Source organism: Nannobrachium achirus (assembly GCF_963921795.1).
Source record: "Nannobrachium achirus genome assembly, chromosome: 20".
NCBI classification, from domain to species: domain Eukaryota; kingdom Metazoa; phylum Chordata; class Actinopteri; order Myctophiformes; family Myctophidae; genus Nannobrachium; species Nannobrachium achirus.
Genome location: NC_137827.1, coordinates 42562425 through 42583656, shown reverse-complemented (window position 1 = coordinate 42583656; position 21232 = coordinate 42562425). Strand labels below are relative to the sequence as shown.

At 43.7% G+C, this 21232-nt stretch overlaps 1 protein-coding gene across 4 annotated transcripts in view; it reads left to right on the top strand.

Moving 5' to 3' along the window:
- The window catches only part of mark3a (MAP/microtubule affinity-regulating kinase 3a), a 55783-nt gene that overhangs the window by 20849 nt on the left and 13702 nt on the right, over positions 1-21232 (top strand). For 2 of the 4 annotated variants that reach the window (XM_080751273.1, XM_080751271.1), the window contains exons 6-12: positions 5412-5482; positions 6770-6826; positions 10998-11234; positions 13718-13837; positions 15852-15951; positions 19628-19740; positions 20332-20479. In XM_080751273.1, coding sequence (XP_080607399.1) covers positions 5412-5482; positions 6770-6826; positions 10998-11234; positions 13718-13837; positions 15852-15951; positions 19628-19740; positions 20332-20479 — 846 coding nt within the window. Of the gene's footprint in view, positions 1-5411; positions 5483-6769; positions 6827-10997; positions 11235-13717; positions 13859-15851; positions 15952-19627; positions 19741-20331; positions 20480-21232 lie in introns of all 4 variants that reach the window. The other 2 variants (XM_080751272.1, XM_080751270.1) reach the window with 1 other exon arrangement.

The following is a 21232-nucleotide window of genomic DNA, read 5'->3' as shown; positions in this document are numbered from 1 at the left end:
CGACATTTGCTTATGTAGGCCTACCCATTTCATGGGTCTGGCAAAAACTGTATCAAGTATGTATATTATAAGTACCTTTTACCAATTATAGAGGGTTTAAGTGGTACCGGATATGCAGCTCGGCAAATAAAAGGTGAATTGATCCCCGGGCATGATGGAGGACAATATCACGATAAACGATAATGTCACTTATCGTCCCATCCCTAGACCTGATCTGTCTTATATCAATAAATGCCATGCATCCGTGTGTCTTTCCTGCTTCATGCCCAAATATGGAGATGACTGACCTCCAAGTAACTAATGAGTACTATAGTGGTAAATGGTGCATTTATATAGCGCCTTTATCCAAGGCGCTTTACAGAGATTGTGCATTACATTCACCCATTCACAGTCACACACACATTCATACACCGATGGCGGAGGAAACCATGCAAAGCACCAACCTGCTCACCGGGAGCAGTTGGCTAGGGGTTCAGAGTCTTGCTCAAGGACTATTCGACACTAACTCCGGGGGAGCTCGGATCGAACTGGGAACCTTTCAGGAACCCTCCATGTTCTAATCTACCCCTGTGCCACTGCCGCCCATAGTGCATTTATACAGTGACAATACTTATCATGTAAAACGCACCTCCTGAATGCGATACCCAGGACTTCAGGACATCCTAGAGTTTTCTTATTTATTTACCATTTTACTTCTGTTTTCCGGTATGTTCTATTTTCCTATTGGTCTGTAATAGGGGATTTCTATTTGTCATCTTTTTACCATTTTTTATTTTCCCCCCAACGTCATTAGGCCAGTTACCCCTCATAGTCCCCTGTTGTCTGGTTCATGCACCAATGAGCTGCTAGTGACAGAGCTTCTCACAGATAACAATAGTTTTGGAGGCAGACTGACTTTTTTTAGGGAGCATTGTCAGTTGTCTGAATATAATCAAATAAAAGTAAGCATAGGCCTATATGACCTTTTTTCTGCTTATGTCAGCAGAAAACTACTTATATCAGCTCTAAGGTAGTTGCATCCTGCACAGAAGGTAACTGGTTAACCTCCTAGCCTGCCCATGTTTATGTGCCAAAGTGTCCCCGAGAAAGACGCAAAAAACCCTAAAAGCCCCTCCCCCATCATGAACATCTGAGCAGCCATCTGCCATGGGTGAAGCTAAAAAATATTGTCCCGCCCAGGATTAACAATTTTAGCTCTGTTTTGATTTCTCGCTTCCCACTGATGTCCACAGCTCTCCTCCACAGTGGTCTGTGAGCTGTGAGACACAGTTTGGATGTGGAGAGTTGTGTCTTTAAGTGATTTTAGTGTTACCCTACATTTTAACTAGGGATGTTAATCGACGCATTATTGGCGAATCGACGCGTCGCGGCCGAAAATCGACGCGTCGATCGACTTTTTTCACTTTTTTTTTTCGCTAAGCAGCAGCTGAGAGGAGAGCAGCACAACGGCGCATTACTTTAAACAACACAACGTATGCTGCACCCATCAGAACTTGCATCAAAGCCCTAATAATAATGATAATACATAATTGCTATTCCTTGTTAGCATGGAGTCTGTTCTCTAGAGACTAGAAGCGGAGTGACAATAAGTCCATGGAACGTGCGGGAGCGCTGACCGCTCGCTCTCATATATCCCCGGTGTGTCGCATTAACGTTAAAGAGTAGTGTGGTTTGTGATCATCGCACACAACGGCGACGCTGCCATTAACAAGCGAGCTTTCGTGTCAAGCGTGCATGCAGAGGCAGGAGGTAAACAAAAGCATCCAGTCCATAGAGTCCAGGCAAGTCAGCGCGCACTTCTATGACGCGCCCGGTCCAGCAGTGTTTCTCAACCAGTAGTCCGCGGACCTGACTAGCGCCGCATGCATGCGAATGCACAACACATGCAGGCATGCACTCGTCTCCGACACAGACACAGACACACACACACACACACACACACACACACACACACACTAACACACACACACACACACACACACACACACACGGTCCTCTCACATATGGAAAACATTAACGCTTATAACGTTTTTGAACGATTAAAACCTTTTTTGGGGGAAAAACTTTTGAAAAATAAAAAAATATATATATTTTTCGACTTTTCGACTCGTACTTTTTGAGTCGCGGTGAGCGTGAGTCGATCGACGCGTCGATTTCCGATTTTTTTTCACATCCCTAATTTTAACAGCGGGCAACAACCGGCCATCTGGGCCATGTGTCTTCCAAAAATGTTTTTGGGCGACGTTTTCCACTTTGGCCTCAACGCCTGCTATCGCCAGTAGTTGCCGTTTCCCATTGACATATAACGCACTTCTGGAAAATACGACCGACTGTCAGCCGCTGTTGAAACGCACCGTTAGGGAGCAGGGATGTCTGTCCAGGGTTCCCACGGTCATGAAATTCCTGGAAATATTTTGAAATTAGATTTCTTTTTTCCAGTACTGTTTTGGAATTGATCAAGGGTCCTGGAAGGTCCTGGAAAAAATAACTATGCATTGTCTTTTGTTATTGATTTTGTTAACTCTTATACTGCTTTGGACGTTCCTGTTCGCCCCAATTCTCAAGAGACCTCCGCGCCAATACGGCGCTCGTTCGCGTTCGTTCGTTTACCTTGTTGAAGCTGATGAGGGGTCGCGCCGCCATGTACTGTAAACACATTTTCCGCGGTGATGGTGTAAAAAATCCATTATGCGTTAACATCAACGGAGACCAATTCACTTCCTTGTTGATTTCCTCTGGCTGTAAGCATAGAGTTATAATAAGAATAGAGAGGGCAACTGATATCCCCGCCCGTCCACTTGCATTGAGTTGCTCACCCAGCGCATGAAGCGTACTTCCGCGTTTGAAACGCCTCTGAAACGTGACGTAGTGGGGCTACTATTTGACTTCTGTGACGCGTTTTGCGTCATAGTTTGTTTTCAGGGACGCGCTCGGGCTCTAATTCATGAACGCGCATCGTTCATTACGGTTCATGAATAGTAGCCCCAACTGCAGTACCTCAAACGGCCACCATGTACTTTTTGCTTCAAAGCGCCCCCAGGGTTCTGGGGGCTTGGCTGTAAGGCTCTGTGGCCAGTGACTGGTCTGAATGTATGGCAACACATAACAGGCAAATTCACATTCATTCTCGCATGACGCCGCCCTCTGCTGCCTGGCAGACCAAAGTGCACTATTGCACAATCAAAAAATAAATAAATAAATAAATGTCTGTCTATCTACTATAACGTCGCAAAGGTAAGCCGCTTTTTGATGGCACCAGACCCAATAAATAAATAAATAATCTGGCAGTAGGAGAGTTAATACTGAAATGACAAATTAAACATTGGCCAAATTGTCAAATATTAGAGGCAGAAATTGTGAAAATAGCAGATCTACATGCTCACAACGCCTCGCAACGCGAGGCGTTGTGAGCATGTAGATCGGCTATTTTCACAATAAAACCGTGTTATACAAAAATTCCGCAACTCTCTTCAAATATGATTATTTCGGGGGGTCACGGCCTGAAAAGGTTGAGAACCACTGGCATATACGCTACCTGTCTTTGGGCATTGCGCATAGGAGTAAGCGACTCGTTATTGAGCTGAATTATTCTTATATAGTCCTGGAAATCGGGTTAAATATTCTGGAAAAGTTTTGGAAATGTTTTGGAAATTAATTGGTAAAGATGTGTGGGAACCCTGTCTGTCTGTCCTCTGCCTCAGAGACAGAAAGCGGTTCCATCCAGGTCTGCAGCATACAGCAGGGCAGGACTGTAACCACTATTTTATCCCTTAACCATTGAAAAATAGCAGATATACAAGCTCACAGCGCGGCACCGAGTGCCACGCTGCGAGCTTGTAGATCTGCTATTTTTGAAAAAAACGTGAAAATGTGTGCAAGTCTTTGAATATCTTTGATCCGATCTTTGACCCCGACTTCCAAATCCTTCCTCTAAATCAGTGGTTCTCAAACTTTTTCATGTCAAGGACCCCTCAAAATATGTTGTTCCAGGGACCCCCCGGAAGCAAATATTTGAGTTACAAATGCTCGCTTTTAAATAGATATATTCAAAGACTTGCAAAGAAAAATCATGATTTTTCAAAATAGCAGATCTACAAGCTCGCAGCGCAGCACTCGGTGCCGCGCTGCGAGCTTGTATATCTGCTATTTTTCAATGGTTAAAGCAGTCAATAATCCTAGGCCTAAATGGGTTAAGGTTGTGATTGGTCAGCACCCAGCTAGACAGGAATGTTGAGAGGCTGTGATTCGTCAGCACAGAGCCAGCAGGGATGTTTAGAGGGGCTGTAATTGGTCGCCTGTTTTCCTCACGTCATTCCTGAACACACAAGAAACATGTATCCATCTACACACGCAAATACACGTCATCATACGTCGGTTACGCTTAAGCATACATGCCTGCACACACGTCGCACTCTTAGCACATACTCGATGCACAATTTACACACACTTCTCAACCAGCATCGCCATTTGACACGCCACTTGACACGCACTTGACAGACTTCACACAAAGGCATCGATGCATGCACAGACACACGTAAAAAGTGTGCAGACGCGTGCGCAAAAGACACACTTGACACAGGTGCGCACGCACCCCCACGCTTCGACCACTCTGCTTCCATTGGCACACGAGAGAGTCACGATTGGGCTGGAGGGGATGTATGAGCCTGAAGGCGAGAGACAGTGTGGGCTGAGGGAAGAAAACAGTCTGATGGCGGAAGCCATGTTTAGAATAAGCAGCATTATTAGCTTCTCTCAAGACAGATACAGCTTCACAGCCAATAAGTTCAAATATTGCATAGAGGGAATCATGAGGACCTGGGTTCTAATCCAACACATGAGAAGGTATATCATGTGTTTCTCTGGGTGGCCAAGCTTGCCCCAACCACAACCACTTTTCATATCAGTGTCCCTAGGACAGAATCACTTGATATATGGGGATCCACGGCCTAATGAAAGTCAGTTCGGGGATCCATGAAATGTAAAAAGTTTGAAAACCCCTGGTCTATTTGGTAGAGAGACTGTCCTTTAAATAGAATGTCCCAAGTTGAATTTCCACGCCCGTCACCATCCAAAATGTGTCTTAGAGTTAAGTTAGAGCACTGAGGGGGTTTGTGTCTTGCTTAGAGTTCTTCTGCTAACGTACCTCAGTACTGTCAGGAAACGCCCTAGTATCTATGTTGGGCTTCTGCTTTGGGATTTTGAGGTCGACGATGATTGTTCATCTGTAAACCTATTATAATATTTGGGGTTTGTTGAGTGTGAAAGGTTTCTCTTTAGTCCTCTGCTCTCCCCCTTACATCCATTCTCGGACTCGTAACTTATTGTCTCTCTGTTCTTCTGCCTGTTCCTCTAATTATCGTCCCCTTTTCTCTCTCTCTCTCTCCTCTCTGCTCTTGTTCTCTGTCTTGCAGGAGAGGTGTTCGACTACCTGGTCGCCCATGGAAGGATGAAGGAAAAAGAGGCCAGGGCTAAATTTAGACAGGTACCCAGTATTTTCCCCTGCAGTGCTCTGGTTTCATCCCTCTGTTCTGCCTTGTGGTTGTTCTCTCCAGACAGCCCAGAGACCTGACCTGAGAACAGCTCTGTCACCACTGACATCCTGAGTAATGAAAAATGTCCAAACTAAACCACTTCCGCATCACTTTAATCTATGTCTTGTCACACGTAGCCCGTCCGCAAGACCCATGGACCTATGGGACAAACACATTTTAACACCTGACTTTCAACTGATAGTAATGTACAACAAACACTTGATTTGGGTGGGAGAGATGAGCAAAAAAAAAGCAAACAAAAAGTCTCACCAACAGAATGATCCAAATGGAAACTGAAAGGTTCATGTAAAGATGAGTCAGATGAGTGTAAATATGCTGAAGTCATCATGCAAAGTTGTGACATGTGACAACCTTCTGAAACTGTTCATACCTCATCAATCTGTGAAACCACACCAACCCGACCACACACTGTTAACTGTCGTACAAGGAGAAGTGACCTAACCCTCTGACTTAGTTTATTTGCATCATTATTGAGCAGAACTGAAGTGATAGAAAATATGGTGTCAGAATTGTGCATTTAGTCGACTTGACACGTTCCGCAATTCCTTGGTGTCAACATGGTATGCAAGGCTTACCCTCTGCATCAGCATCTGAATGCCAAAGTTACCTGACCAAATGTCAAATATTTGACTTGTACAGGATAAGCGTGGGTTGATTTTAATGCCACGTCAAACTAGAGCAAGTTGTGTGTTGCACCTGTTGTGACTTAAGGAATGCCCAGGGGAATAATAGAAACAATAATTGAAACAATATAGTATTTTTTGGGCGGAATCCTTGTACTGTATGTATAAAACCGTTACTTTTCAGGAAATGGAAAACGGAACCTGTTTGACAATGGATCCTACGTAGTTATTATTTAGCCACAGGTGCTTGGTGATAACTTTTTGTGGGTTAAATATGAATAAAAACAACAGCACTTTCTACCTGGCACCCCTGTTTTGGGGATTTCATTTTAAGCAAAAACGTTGTTGCATCATGACACATTGTGAGCTTGACTATTTCCACTACTCTCATACGACATAGGATAAAATGGGTCATTAATGTATGAAAATATGGAGATTCCCTTGTCTGGCCTCATCCTCCCTCTTTGTCTTGACTACCTCTGGTAACCCACAGTTCCATCACATGATCCATTGTCAGTATGTAGTATGTACAGAGTGAGACATTAGACTAACCGTCTCCTCCTGTGTGTGTTTGTCTTTGTGTTGTTTGTCCAGATTGTATCAGCAGTGCAGTACTGCCACCAGAAGCACATTGTTCACCGAGACCTTAAGGTGAGTAGTAGAAGACTCTCCACTGACTGGACTCTGTGTAATGAATCACTTTAACCTTGGTGTCACTATGTCGGGCATGTTGTTATGGGTGAACAATTCTACATTGTTTTGGGAAATGGATTACAACAAAGCATCACAGTGCAACATGCTGCGAGCTTGTAATCTGTCCATTTTATTATTATTGTGATTTATTTTGTTAAAATATAGGGCTCAAGTGGTTAACTTTAACCCGACACATAAACAATGTTTGATAAATAACAAGACTTGATAAATAAAAGAACATTTTGTAGAATGTCGTAAACATTGGCAGAGGTAATGTTGATACTATCTATAATACAACAAAAATCTAGATACAAATTTCAGTGGACCCTCAAAGCACATGTGAGTTTTGCCATTCTGATTCCACAAACTAAGTAACTTTAGTTGGCAGCTGTGCGTGTCGACGGTGGTCATGAGTAGTACCCTCTCTGAATCACAAATGAATATAATATCGTTTCCCGTATACAGTTGACTGACCCTGAGACTCAACTTGTGCTCTGTCACATATGACGTCTCTAGAAAACAAAGCAATGCCCCTTGCGTCAGAACGCGATACGATAGACGGGCAATCCGACAAATCCTGCCATCAATGAAAAGTCTCCTGTCGGTATGAATTCCCTGGTTAGCGACAGCCTTGCAGATGTTCCTCACTGTGATAATAACAATACTCGGATGCCGCACAATAAAAAACCCCAGTCTTAATGTATCCATTTGCAACTCCCGAAAGTGTACAAACGGAACCTAATGTTTCTCCCCGGAAAGGGTTTTGTTAAACAAACACTGAGGATTTTATTGTGCGCCGATGGCACAAGGCTCTTCTGTATTATACCCATTTTCTTTGCGTCACTATCTGACTCATAATCACAGTGAAGGATGACCTCTGGGGTATTAACCGCTATAATAAACCTCCATAAAGCCCACTGGTGGAGCTGAGGGGCGGCTGGTGGGTGGGGGGGCGTGGCGTTTCTACATGCGTGAGTCACACGTGTGCACGGGGTGCAAGTGGATCCTCTTTCCTTCTCACCTTGCTCACATGTTTTCCCTCTGCTCTCTCCCACACCAGCCATTGTCGTTCTAATGGTACACACCAAGCTTCCCTGCATATTAAAATATTGATGGTTCCAGTATTTTTATCTGGGCCTCGGTGGGTTAGGGGCCCTCCACGTCAGTGGGAGTGGTGGTGGAGAATCCGTACGGTATATATATATATATCCTCCATTTGCCGGCAGCTGCTTCTCCAAAGCCGGTTTCTCTCTGTGCACACACAGAGACACACACATACACACACACACACACACACACACACACACACACACACACACACACACACACACACACACACACACACGAAAGAAACATGAGCCAAAGATTTAAGAGTAGCATTTGTTCACAATAAAACCTAGAGTCTGAAAGCAACGGACCCATCTTTTTTATTTTTACTTTTGGAATTAAATGAACGCTCTGGATTTTACTGTGTACACGCTGTGTATTTTGTGTGTATGTCTGTGCATATGTGTGTTCCTACTAGGCTTCTATGTGCGAGAGCCCTTGTGTATGTGTGTATGTGTGTGTACTGTGAGTTGTGTCCTGCACACATGGGAGAGGGAGAAGTGGAAATGGAACATAGTTAAAGTTTTAACAGTACAGCAGCGCGGGCTTGTCGGCCACTTTGTTGTTCTCAGGCAGCTCCACGTGACCTCATCACTGAGGTCCACGTGATGACATCACTGAGGATGCTTCTGGAACCTGACTCCACACAGCAAAATCCTCTTAAGCGACATGCTGTGAGCTTGTAGATCTTGTATACTATAGCTTCACAATATGGATGCTGGAGTTCAAGTGGTTAACACTTTTGTGCTGGTTTCTTTTCCTTCGACCATAATATGAGACTTTTAGCTGATGATGGTTCTTATCTAGATGTTCAGTACAGTGAACAAGCAGTGTCTTTTCTCAAGGACCTTTATAGGATGCCCTGCAAAAAGTGGCCCATTTTAACACTCGGATTTAAACAAGCATAAAGTAAACATGTGTCCCCCTACCAATGATGCGGCAACACTCCTAAGTCCTATGATGTCTATGACATCTGACATTTATGCCCATACATGGGAATCGCTGTCTGTAGAACCAGCCACACAGATATGGGCTGTCTTGGCCATCTGTCTTGGACTTATATGGATTCTGTTAGTGTGGCATGTGCCGATGTGGCCTCCATATCTGGGCATTCCAATATGAAGTCCTGTTAGATATGGGCTTAATGTTGATGACATCAGAGAACTCCATATATGGGCATAAAAGGAATTCTTAAAGAGGTCGGCCATGAACTCTGTCTTGGTTTTGAACGCGACCCCGACACGATTTGATTATGTTAATGGATTTTTTTATGACCTCGCCGGTGCCTAGGATATTATCTAGCAAGCTTGATATTCTCGCACCGCAGGGTAGAAATCGTTGCCAATCAGTAAGTGTAAATGTTCTCCCGGAGATTCTCCAGATAATCTTTCCAAGCCAGTCCATGCTCATTGCACAACCATAATGAGAGAACAGCCAGACGGTAGCATAAAAAAAATATGTTTTAATCGCTTGTTCAAAAACCTTCGTTCCTGCGTTCATGTTTTCCAAAAACATGATCGCCCAGGCCCTGGGATCATATCCACCAATTACTCCTACACATAAAAAACTGGGGCGAGTGTGTTTTGGAGCTATCGTTCTGGTTAACCAGCAGCGTTCTCTCTCTTCTCATCGCGTTGTCATTTGGCGACAGGGCAGTGTATTCTATCACCTCACGCAGAAGCCTTTCCCCACGACAACACGTGGGGATATATAATATCTTTATTATATTTATATAAGATAATAATATATTTGGCTATCATCTTGGAGTTGGCTGTCAAATCATCTTTTCTGTGACTGCACATGCATCACAACGGCAAGGTTTTGTCTCACGGTTAGCTCTGCGCCAGAGCGTTGACCAGAGCTTGTTTCACGGCTCTCAGACGGGTGTCTCGCATTAATTTGATTAATCACTGATGTTGACGACGAGGGATGCCCATATTGTGTTGTGTTTTATCGTGAATACTGGAACAGTTGGAGATGCCGCTGACACACTGGGTCTCCACAGAGCTGTGCCTCTGCAGTGCATCGCGGCTAGCACAGCACACTGCGTAAAGTTGGGGTACAATCTGCACCATTCCAGAGAGTAGAGAATCCCTTGAAATACGTTGGTTAGGACTGTAAAGTGACTGAAATCATACTGGACGGCTGCGTTATTTATGCGGCTATGCCCTTCCTTACGATGTGTAATGGACAGGTAAAAGTTACACCTAATACCAGAGGAGCGACAGGCAGGTTTAACGGGACATGGCCGTGTGGAGCTGTGTGGACACGAGATAGGCAGACTAATAAAACGTCCACATTGTGATAGGCTATCATAGGCAGAAAGGATCACTGCTTTGACAGCCAAAGATATGCCTTGATACTCTAGTCCATGGGTTCTCAAACTTTTTTTTATACCACAGCCCCATAATGACGGAAATTATTTGGCGACCCCAGTCCCCCCGTGTGCGCACTGCGAAAAAACCCATTCTGTTAAGAGTGATTCCCCTGACATCACAGCAAACCCACAGACCTGTGATGTCACAGTGATGTGTCAGGGGAACCACAGTGTCAGGTGTGACCTACAGAGATACGCGGATACGTGGACAAGATGTGCTGGTTTTCATAGTTGACTGCGACCTACAATCGCAATCAATCATTTGACATAAAATCATTTATTACAAAAAAGATTTAATTGACTTGAGCCCTGCTTTGTCATTTGACAAATGAACAAACGCACAGAGACCAATTCATAGCACGTCCCCACCATGTTTCCCCCCCCCCCCCCACCCCCCATGCTTTATCCGCATATTTGTTCTGGCTTTTGTTACATGTGAGATAACTGAGATTGTTATATTCTGTTTCATTGAAACATTGAATGTCATAGTTGACAGTCACACTGTTGAATCACCTACAGTATAATTATGTGTCTTGGTCTATGGCTGCTGTAACACTACGATTTCCCTCCTGATGGATGAATAAAGTGTGAATCTGATGTACATTATTATTTAATGTAACCTTGAGCTCCTCTGTGTGCCTCCAGGCAGAGAACCTGCTGCTGGACGCAGACATGAACATAAAGATTGCAGACTTTGGCTTCAGTAACGAGTTCACCATGGGAAACAAGTTGGACACGTTCTGCGGTTCCCCCCCCTACGCCGCCCCAGAGCTGTTCCAGGGCAAGAAGTACGACGGGCCAGAGGTGGACGTCTGGAGTCTGGGAGTCATCCTTTACACGCTGGTCAGCGGTTCGTTGCCCTTCGATGGACAGAACCTCAAGGTGAGTGTGGATCTGCGCTCACGCGCCACAGGAGTTTTAAAACCCTAGCTGATTTCTTTCTTTTTTTTTTTTTTTTTAAGATTTCTTTTTTTTGTGGCTTTTTATGCCTTTATTTGATAGGACAGTAGACTGACAGGAAATGGGGAGAGAGATGGGGAATGACATGTGGCAAAGGTCGTCCGGATCGGGAATCGAACCGGCGACGCCAGCAGGCATCATGGCCTAGTATGTGGTATGCGCCTTGACCACTAGGCCAGCGGGCGCCCCAAAAACCCTAGCTGATTTTGAAATCGGGTGCACACACCCATACGAGTTCTGAAAATGATGGCGCATTAACACCAGAGGATATTTATATTAAAGGAGTAGTTCACCCCCAAAATGACTTTTTTTCTATTGATTACTCATGCCATGGAGAGTAGAGTTCAATAATATTTTTAGGTTTTTGTCACATTCCTAAGACATAAATGTGATAACAATAAATTTACCCCCATTCATTTCGGATGGTGACCCGTTTCGAAACGGGTCACCATCCGGAATCAATGGGGGTAAATTTACTCAAATCAAATTTTTGTCTTAGGAATGTGACAAAAACCAAAAAATATTATTGAACTCTACTCTCCATGACATGAGTAATCAATGGAAAAAAAGTCATTTTGGGGGTGAACTACTCCTTTAAGATTATTATGCCCGGAGGAACGTGATCTCATCTGACGTGATCATATGCGGAAGCAGATGTAAACAATGTAGGGAAATGACACAGGAATCTAAATTAGCCTGACTGAACAGCATGTCTTTTTGCTTCGTTTTTTTGCGGTCGCCATGTAAAAAAATCCTTTCTTTCCCTTCACATCTGTCTCCTTGCAGACTGGCTATTGTGGTCACCTCCTGCCTTTCCAATCAGACAATGGTGATTTAAATCCTAAATATCTAAGATGTTTGATATTATCAAGGCGGCCCAATACGTCTCTGAGCAAATCAGGAGGTTAGAACTGTAAACCTCGTTCTCACAGTGCAGGATCATTTGGGCAGTTAATCAGTTCCGACCAGTCTCAAATAGGGAATGTCTTCACGAAGTTACTTGGGAGTCACATATCGGGCATATACCAAAATCTGCCAAATTATCCTATAGAGTGTGAGCCCTGCTTTAGAGAGACAAAGAGAGACAAAACTGTAAAGAACCCTGCTGAAATTAAGCTTGGCGTTTGTTCAGGCAATGCACTGAAGCTGCACATGCATCAGCTGATCAGCCCAGCTGACTTGTGCATCCGCCAATCACATTCAAACAAATCAATGCCGTGGTCTTTTGAAGCTGACCGCTCATACTCTCACTTTGCTATTCATTCAAAACTCTGATGCATTTCAACTCACTGCAGATTCCATCCACCGTTCCCAACCTATTGGTGTTCTGGTTGTGAGCTATTGAACTTACTATTTATAGAAATAAGCATTTATTTTTTTGTGGACTCACTGTTGAATCTCTTGCCTGCTACTCATTGTGAGCTGAGTCTTTTCGATTCAAATGCCCTATAATCTTTTAGTGCAGCAAATGGTCCTAAATCCTTCAACATAAGTGTCTGAGTTAATGAACCTATTATTTGGAACAGTTGTTAAAGCAAAAAGTATTAAAAACACCTTTTCATGAAAGCATTGTGAGAGTGCGGATTAGCCTACACCAACCTGGGAGGGACTCTTGGATCGCTACCCTCCACTATAGCATCAGGGTGTTGCGCTCTGCAGTGGTGTTGGCTCCGCTGTCACACCACAGTGTGTCTACATAGGTGGTCTGACTCTTTGACCTCCTAGCTGTGCCTTAGGTTTGACTCCCACAGTGTGAGTTTACTCGCTACCAGCACCGGGTGCCATCCTTCTCTCTCTGACCTTGTCCGTGAGCCACGTTTCTGATATGGTTCTCCCAACGCTACATCAAGTGCCCTCTGTAGTGTTCTTGTGTGTAGATGCCATCCAGGGCCTTTTCCTGCTGTAGTGAGACTGTGAGCGTCCACGTCTAGTCCCTGTGCAGCAGCACTGATTCCTCTGTTGCCGCAAACAGCTGCCTCGTGAGATCATCTCCCATGTCAGATTTCCCCACACTCCTCATTCCATACAAAAGCACTAAAATATTTCATCACACTCTTTCTCTCACAGACACATCTGTTTATCAATAAGACCATGTAAAGGTTCTTCTCCCCCCTTTTATCTCCCGGTCGTTATGCCAATTTCCAAAGTCCTCACACCCAGCCTTGTGTTGAAAGTCTTGTTCTAACTTGGGTAGTCTCATCACTAAGCTAACGATCCTGCTCGCCAAACTGCCTCTGTCCCCTTCTCCTTGGGAGTTGGGGGAGAGAGGGGTCTCTTTCAACATGTCCACCATAACGGAGATTAACAATGATCTAACACGACAATTATTTTTGTTAAACATTGAGGAATACATAGAAATGTATTATATCGCTGACTCCTTCTTGTTCTTGTCTCTCCGCCTGCAGGAGTTGAGGGAGAGGGTTCTCAGAGGGAAGTACCGCATCCCCTTCTACATGTCCACAGACTGCGAGAACCTCCTCAAACGCTTCCTGGTGCTCAACCCGGCCAAGAGGGGCACTCTGGAGGTGAGGGAGGACCTGCAGAATGTAAATATGAACATATTTTCAATATGAACCACATCAGAATGCCCACAGCCAGCTGGAGAATGCCTTCACCTCTCCTGTATCTACCATCAACTCCTCCATCACTTCCTGACCCCTGCATCCACCCTGCATCTCCTCCAGTACTCTCACACACAAGTCATCTTCGAGTGTGTTGAGGCCTCTCTCTCTGTGTCCATCATCAGTCTTCCATTCAGTTCCTTACTGATTTTGCTTCCTCCTTTTTGTGCATTTGCACACGGTCTGTTGTCAGTTGAGAATCTGATTACAAAATAATATTAAATAAATTCAGTGATAAAATTGTGAAAACATGGCAAACTAGAGATGCGAGAAAACACTATAACGGCATATATTTGGGAGCAAAATCAAAAAATGGTCTTGTCCATTTCAAATGCAAATTTTCTCATTCTAGTTTCTAGCCCATCATTGTTATTATTATCTTTTGGTTTGTTTTTTACGTGCTTATAGCCATGCTAACACCACCTCCTCTGCTCTGCCACGGCCAGTGATGCAATAAAGTGTAATGCACAATTTGATACCCAGCTTTATTATGGCACATAATTTGTATTAACTTCCAACATGAGCACTTAACTTGATTAGACTCAAAGAAAAGGCAGAGTCCCGGCCCTTATAGCGTAGGACCCCTCTGTATCAAAAGGCATAGCACTGTTCCCATTCTGTCCGTTTGAAGGGAACAGTCGATACATAAGTGAATTAAGTTTAATGTGTCTGACTTGAATATAAAGACTGAGTTGTACTTGGTTGCTCGGTGTGTGGTGCACCATACCTATAAGCTCGCATTGTGAGCTTATAGATCTATTGTGTGTGTGTGCTGAACTGTCGCGCAACTAGGTTGAATTTGGGCTTAAGAGGACCATGTGTCAGTGAAATGGCTCCACACCAGTTGTCACATGACCGGCCAAGTTCACGCTGTAAATGGGCGGTCTTACTAATCAATTCAACCCTTACTCTGATTCATTAGAATACAGTAAGGGGATCATTCGATTAACCCATTCAGAACGGGTACACATTATTGTGTATCATTATTTTATGCTTTAACTATTGAAAAATAGCAGATATACAAGCTCACAGCACGGCACCGAGTGCCGCGCTGCGAGCTTGTAGATCTGCTATTTTTGAAAAATCGTGAAAATTAGAATTTTGACCCGATTCTATAAGTGTCTTTTGAATCCTTCTAAGGTTTTTTGAAAAACCTATGTTTCTGTGTCAGCAATCTGGCCAGCCATCGTCAAAGAAAAGGTCCTTTTCACTTCACTGGAGCTCAGTTAGTCTGTTCTTGAGAGACTACTATGTCAGTGGTTCTCAAACCTTTTCATGTGAAGGACCCCCAAAATGATATGTATTTGGCCACGGACCCCCATCTCAAAATATTTAGTTCCAGGGACCACCCAGAAGCAAAATTTGAGTTACAATCGTTCGCTTTGAAAATACATATATTCAAAGATTTGCACACATTTTCACGACTTTCTCAAAAATAGCAGATCTACAAGATCGCAGCAGCGGCACTGTGAGCTTGTATCTATCTATCTATTTTTCACTGGTTAAAGCATTCAATAATTCAAGGCCAAAATGGGTTAAACACAGTGAACTCATGTCCTCTTCTCTCAGTTCTGAAGTCTTTCTGATGACCCAGTAGGCAGGTTATGGACAGCAAAAAACAAAAACCATAGTGCATGCTGTTTGTAATACATTCTATTACACAATAGACTGTGTAATAAAAAACCACCAACGTTTAGGGAAGAAAATGTAATGCTCCTTTTTATTGATGTAATATTAAGTTTGAGTTTTTTTTGTCCCTACCTTGTAAACTGAACTCCCACATGGAAGTATTTGAACCCACCAAAATGACAACCTCAGAGAGGTCAATCTTTCTCCACTCCACAGGAAAACACAACTTTCGTAGTCCCAAAATTATGGTTGCCTTCATGGTCTGAATGTCTCATTCTCTAATTTCCAGCAAATTATGAAGGACCGCTGGATCAACGCAGGCTTTGATGAAGATGAGCTTAAGCCCTTCACAGAACCAGAATTGGACATCACAGACCAGAAGAGAATAGGTAATGGAAATAATGACGCATGTGTGAGATAGATTTTAAAGGATGGTTTGCAACATGGATGTGATCCTGGATTGACATTTGCCAATGCTTATTACTAATCTTACTACTATTAATAACCGTTATCCATTATTTCCTAATGTAATTATATGCTCAATGCATCCTGATGATAAATGATGGCCTGTGGGCTGCAACAACAAAATGGCTGAACTGCTCCCAATATTTCACCGCTGAAGAACTTTTAAAGAGAGCGATGAAACATGCTGATAAATAAAGCGAAAGAATGAGGACAGAGAGATGAGCAGAGAACAATGAGAGGAAGCGGATAAAGTCAAGAGGGAGGTATGAACAAGGATGAAGAGAGGCTGATTAGAAGGACGAAATGGAAAGAGAACGAAAGGGATGAAGGCTGAAAAGAGAGATGAGAGTGTAGAGATGATACTTGTGAAGTAGACATAGGGAGAACAGACTGGTATGAAGACAAATGTATGAGAGATGAAGAGAAACTAATGAAGCCGATAGATATAAGATGAGTGGGAGAGGAGAGGGTGAGGAAATAAAGTAGGGATGGGCGAATGACACGGATAGGAAGAGCAGACGGAGAACGGCAAAAGAGAAATAGAGGCAGAGAGAGGGGAGGGGGGAGATGGAGGGTCGGGAAGAGATAAATTAATGAGAGAGCGGTGGGGCTGAGAGACGGCCTCACATGTTCTTCCTAATCAGAGAGTCAGAGCACGTTACAGGGAGCTCCCCGTCTCCCTCTCTCTCTCTCTCTCTCTCTCTCTCTCTCGCTCTCCAGTAAAAGTGAATTCCCTGCCGCTTTGATAAAGCTGCTGCTATGTAGGGCTGTGACGCTGTGGAGTTTTTCTTAGCACTCTGAAACAGCAATGTATCCTGGCAGTTTACCGCACTCAGCACTAGCCTTGTGTACTGTACTCCATGCTAGAATGCACTTGCTGGAGGAATCCCTGGAGGAAGCATGGTTGAATCCCTCACATTGCACTTAACCACACGAACCCTAGCGTCCCTATTCTGGGGGGGGGGGGACACACATTCTGTGAAAATAGCAGATCTTCAAGCTCACGCCGAGTCGCAATGTCGTGTTCTGGCCTTGATGGGTTATTTTTCGAGAGGGGGGAAAAGGAGTGGACACTTTCTTTTGTCAACAGAGGAAGAATATGATACAAAAATACAATGCAATTAAAAATATATATGCTTTGATAGAACACAGATTCAAACTGTCCCGATGATTCGTGTCCACTGCTTGACAGGGTATTGTAATCACTCCTGTTGGTGTCCGTCTGTTAGTCTGTGAACAAAATGACCCCCATGGATTTCCATGACACTTGGTAGGAATGGTTTGTTTGCTGCCTTGAAGAGATGATTCACTTTTAGCTTATCAAGGTCATAGTCAAGGTTGGAGTAGAAGTTACATAATCAGTCCTATCTCAGGAAAGGAGAGACATAGAAAGACAAGGTTTAATGCCTTGGATTCCTCATCGATTTTAGTGTGGGCAGAGTTTGACCATAAGGTTTTAAGGTACTCTCCCGAAACACATTAGCAGAAGCAGACTGAAATGGCACAATAAAAATGTGAACCTGAGCTAAAAGTATTTATTTTTTATTTACCCTATTTTTCTCTTTCTTAAACAAAGTATTGACTATAGCTGAGCACCCACAGATATCGTGACAATCAGATGAAGCATACCTGCTGTGCATACCTGCTCATTTACAGTTACAGTTTAGCAAATGATGCAAATGTATTTATTGTTGCTGCAGTCTTTAAGTGCAGGATATTTGCACAAATACATGGCGTGATGGCTGGACGAAGGAGGGAGGTGTAGGTAGATGGATAACAAAGCATATGTGTCTGTCGCAGTTGCCCTTCTCATCCTCACAGTGAGGGACAGAGAGGGAGGGAGGGAGGGGACAGAGAGAGAGAGAGAGAGAGAGAGAGAGAGAGAGAGAGAGAGAGAGAGAGAGAGATCTGTGGAGGGATAGGTAGAGCAAGGTAATGTGGAGCGCTCACTTAGACAGATAACTGTTCCAAGACCAGCGCGTAGCTCCACCTGGCATGCGCCGCTCAACGTGAGCTCTGTTTCTGGGGGTGGTAACCAACCAGCGCACGTCAGAGAAGCCTGTGCAAGTACATATTTGCGCGCGCACACATGAAGCCGCATGCATATTTAAGTGTGTTGTTGCACTGTCGCTGCACAATTCTGCACTTGTGTGGTGCACATGTTTTTTTGTGTGTGCTTACAGTATTTGTCTGTGTGTATGCGCGGATACGTAAAGACAGCAGGCCAGTGTACTTACTGTGTATGCACAGCACATGTGTGTATGTGCGTGCGCAGCCTCGCCGCTTATTGTCAGCACCTGTCTTCTGCTGACTGATGGAGCTAGAGGGTAGAGGGGGTCGATTTTGTGCGTGTGTGTGTGTGTGTGTGTGTGTGCGTGTGTGTGTGTGTGCACATGCATTCATGCAGTGGCAGAGTGATATCACCTGAGCTCCACTGAGTCATTCTGAGGCCCCGAAGAGTTTGCTTCATTTAATAAACCATGACCTCCCTCTGGGATCCCATTGCTGCATTTGCATAAAGCATTTACTGGACAGGAAAACCCACGGCCCGAGAAAGATGCACAAGACACCACACTGGAAATGGAATATGCACAACGCATCATCAGCCATATGGTCATGGATATGACCGTGTTATCATACGCTATATTATCGCTCCGGGGTCCTGGGGAAAGGGAGTCGGTGCAGCATTTCAGCATGGCAATATGGAGACGCAAAGCTAGTCGATGGAACAGGAAAAACTAATATATGTGGAGCTGAGGCTGGGCTTTAGTACAACATTCGTTAGTTTAACAACATCCGCGCACTTGGTGGTTTCATTAACCATCAACTCTTTTTTTTTTTTATAACCACAATGCCCTGAGCAGAGGGGCAACAGCATCCGTTTAACTGGATGCTTGCGGTTCCTTACTCCAAAATGTGGAGGAAACATTATTTGGAAAAGCCTGCTTAGAGAGAATTGCACAGCAATGGATAACACATTCACTGGTTAATTACTTAAAATGGCTTTTACAACGTCCGTGATTGTGGTTTTGTCTGACCAGACCAGATGATGGGGGATTTGGCTAGTAATCATAGGTTTTGGTTGGTATGCAGAATGCCTTTCCTAATTATTGAGAAGGCAGGGTCTATTATTGTTGTAATTGTGAATCTGGGATAAATCCATGATTATTATATTGATGTCTGTAGGGTACCTTGCTGCTGTCTGGATCTTAGTTATTCTGTTCAAAGTCACATAATGAGATACTTAAAAGTTCAAAGTCTGAAGTATCAACTTGACAGAAAATAAACTCAGTGAAAGTCAGTGATGAACCGCATGGAAAAAGGCATTAATGAGTTTGAACAGAACCCATGCTTGTGGCCTTTTCTGCAGATTGGATGGTGCGGTTACACTTTTTTATTTTACGAGTAAATGCAAGGATCTTTCAGAAAGTAGGGTTTACACCATACTCATGGAGCATGGCCTATAAAAAGCATTATAAACTGAGCGTTTCAGTGTGCAGATGTGATGGTGGCGATGGGGTGTGACCCGTGTTTCCTGTGTGCAGATGTGATGGTAGGGCGGGGTTATACGTTTTAACCTGTGTGTTTCCCTGCGTGCAGATGTGATGGTGGGGATGGGTTATAACCTGGAGGAGATCCAGGAATCTCTGGCCAAGATGAAGTACGACGAGATCACAGCCACGTACTTGCTCCTGGGCAGGAAGGCCTCCGAGGTACAAACAACTTATCCTTTTCTCTGTTGTTGGAAATTACTTTGTTTAAATACAATATGCATAAACAGGGGTGTCAAAATTCTGGGTACAAGGATTTACTGCACAAGGATTTACAAGGATTTACTCGCAGCACCGAGCGCCGTGCTGCGAGCTTGTAGATCTTCTATTTTTGAAAAATCTATGTTTCTATGTCAGTGGTTCTCAAACTTTTTCATGTGAAGGATCCCCACAATTATATGTATTTGTCCTCGGACCCCCATCTCGAAATATTTAGTTCCAGGGACCCCCCAGAAGCAAAATTTGAGTTACAAAATACATATATTCAAAGATTTGCAGATTTTGCACACATTTTCCGCAACTTTAAAAAAATAGCAGATCTACAAGCACTCAGTGCTGCGCTGTGAGCTTGTATATCTGCTATTTTTCAATAGCCTAGGTATAAAATAATTGAGGCCCCTCCACCTCGGGCCCTAGTAACTCGGTCCCACTTACAATGTGAATGTGTGTCCATCTGTCTGTTTCTCTGATCCCTGTCTCTGCATGCCCATCTGTCTGTGTGTTTGTTTGTTCTGTCTGGCTGTCCCTCCCCAGTTGGAGCCCGGTGAGTCAGCCTCCAGCAGTAACCTGTCTCTAGCCAAGCCCAGGCCCAACAGTGAGCTCAATGGCCAGTCTCCCTCTCACCTCAAAGTCCAGAGGACCGTTTCTTCCAACCAGAAACAAAGGCGCTACAGCGAACAAGGTGAGATAACCTGCAACTTAAGAATGTATTTAAATATTATGTGATGAGCCTCTAAATACATTTTCACTATATATTTTTGACATATTTTGTCCACTTCAAATGTATTATCCTGTTTAGATGTTGGCAAAAAAAATGTAATTGACCCTTTTTTAGGATATTTGGAACATATTGGGATATAACTGGGTTTGTTTTTAAACAATACTTTTGACACGCACACAAAATACACAAGTGTATTACATATGGCTGTTACGTTTAGCTAGTAAATTTGAATCATTTTGGCCATATAGGCAAGCCAAAGAAAATAGCTTTTGGTACACTGCTGAAGAGAGAGGCAAACCATAGCTGTGTTGAATGTACCGTAGTCTCTGCACCAAATCGTTTGATGCTCATCCAATGATCTGCTGTTGGCTGAAATGTTGTGAAAGAGGAGTGACGCTGTGGCCTCACGTGATATTCTACGTCCATGCAATCTGAAGAGGAGAATTACAAGGCAAAGATCTAGGAGGTCAAAATAGCCTGTGCACAGACACTTTTTCCAGTGAGAACATCAATATTTCAGAGCAAAGCCAAGCAAGACACCCCCCCCCCGTCCTATACCAAACCGATAAGCCAATGCTACTATACATGAGTGAGGAAGGAGCTCATCATATGTATTTTCTATTTTTCTTTTACTCCAGAAGTGATGCCATCTTTAAAATAAATGTGATTTATCTATGTTGTGTTTACCGTACATCCTTATTTTGGATATGAAGA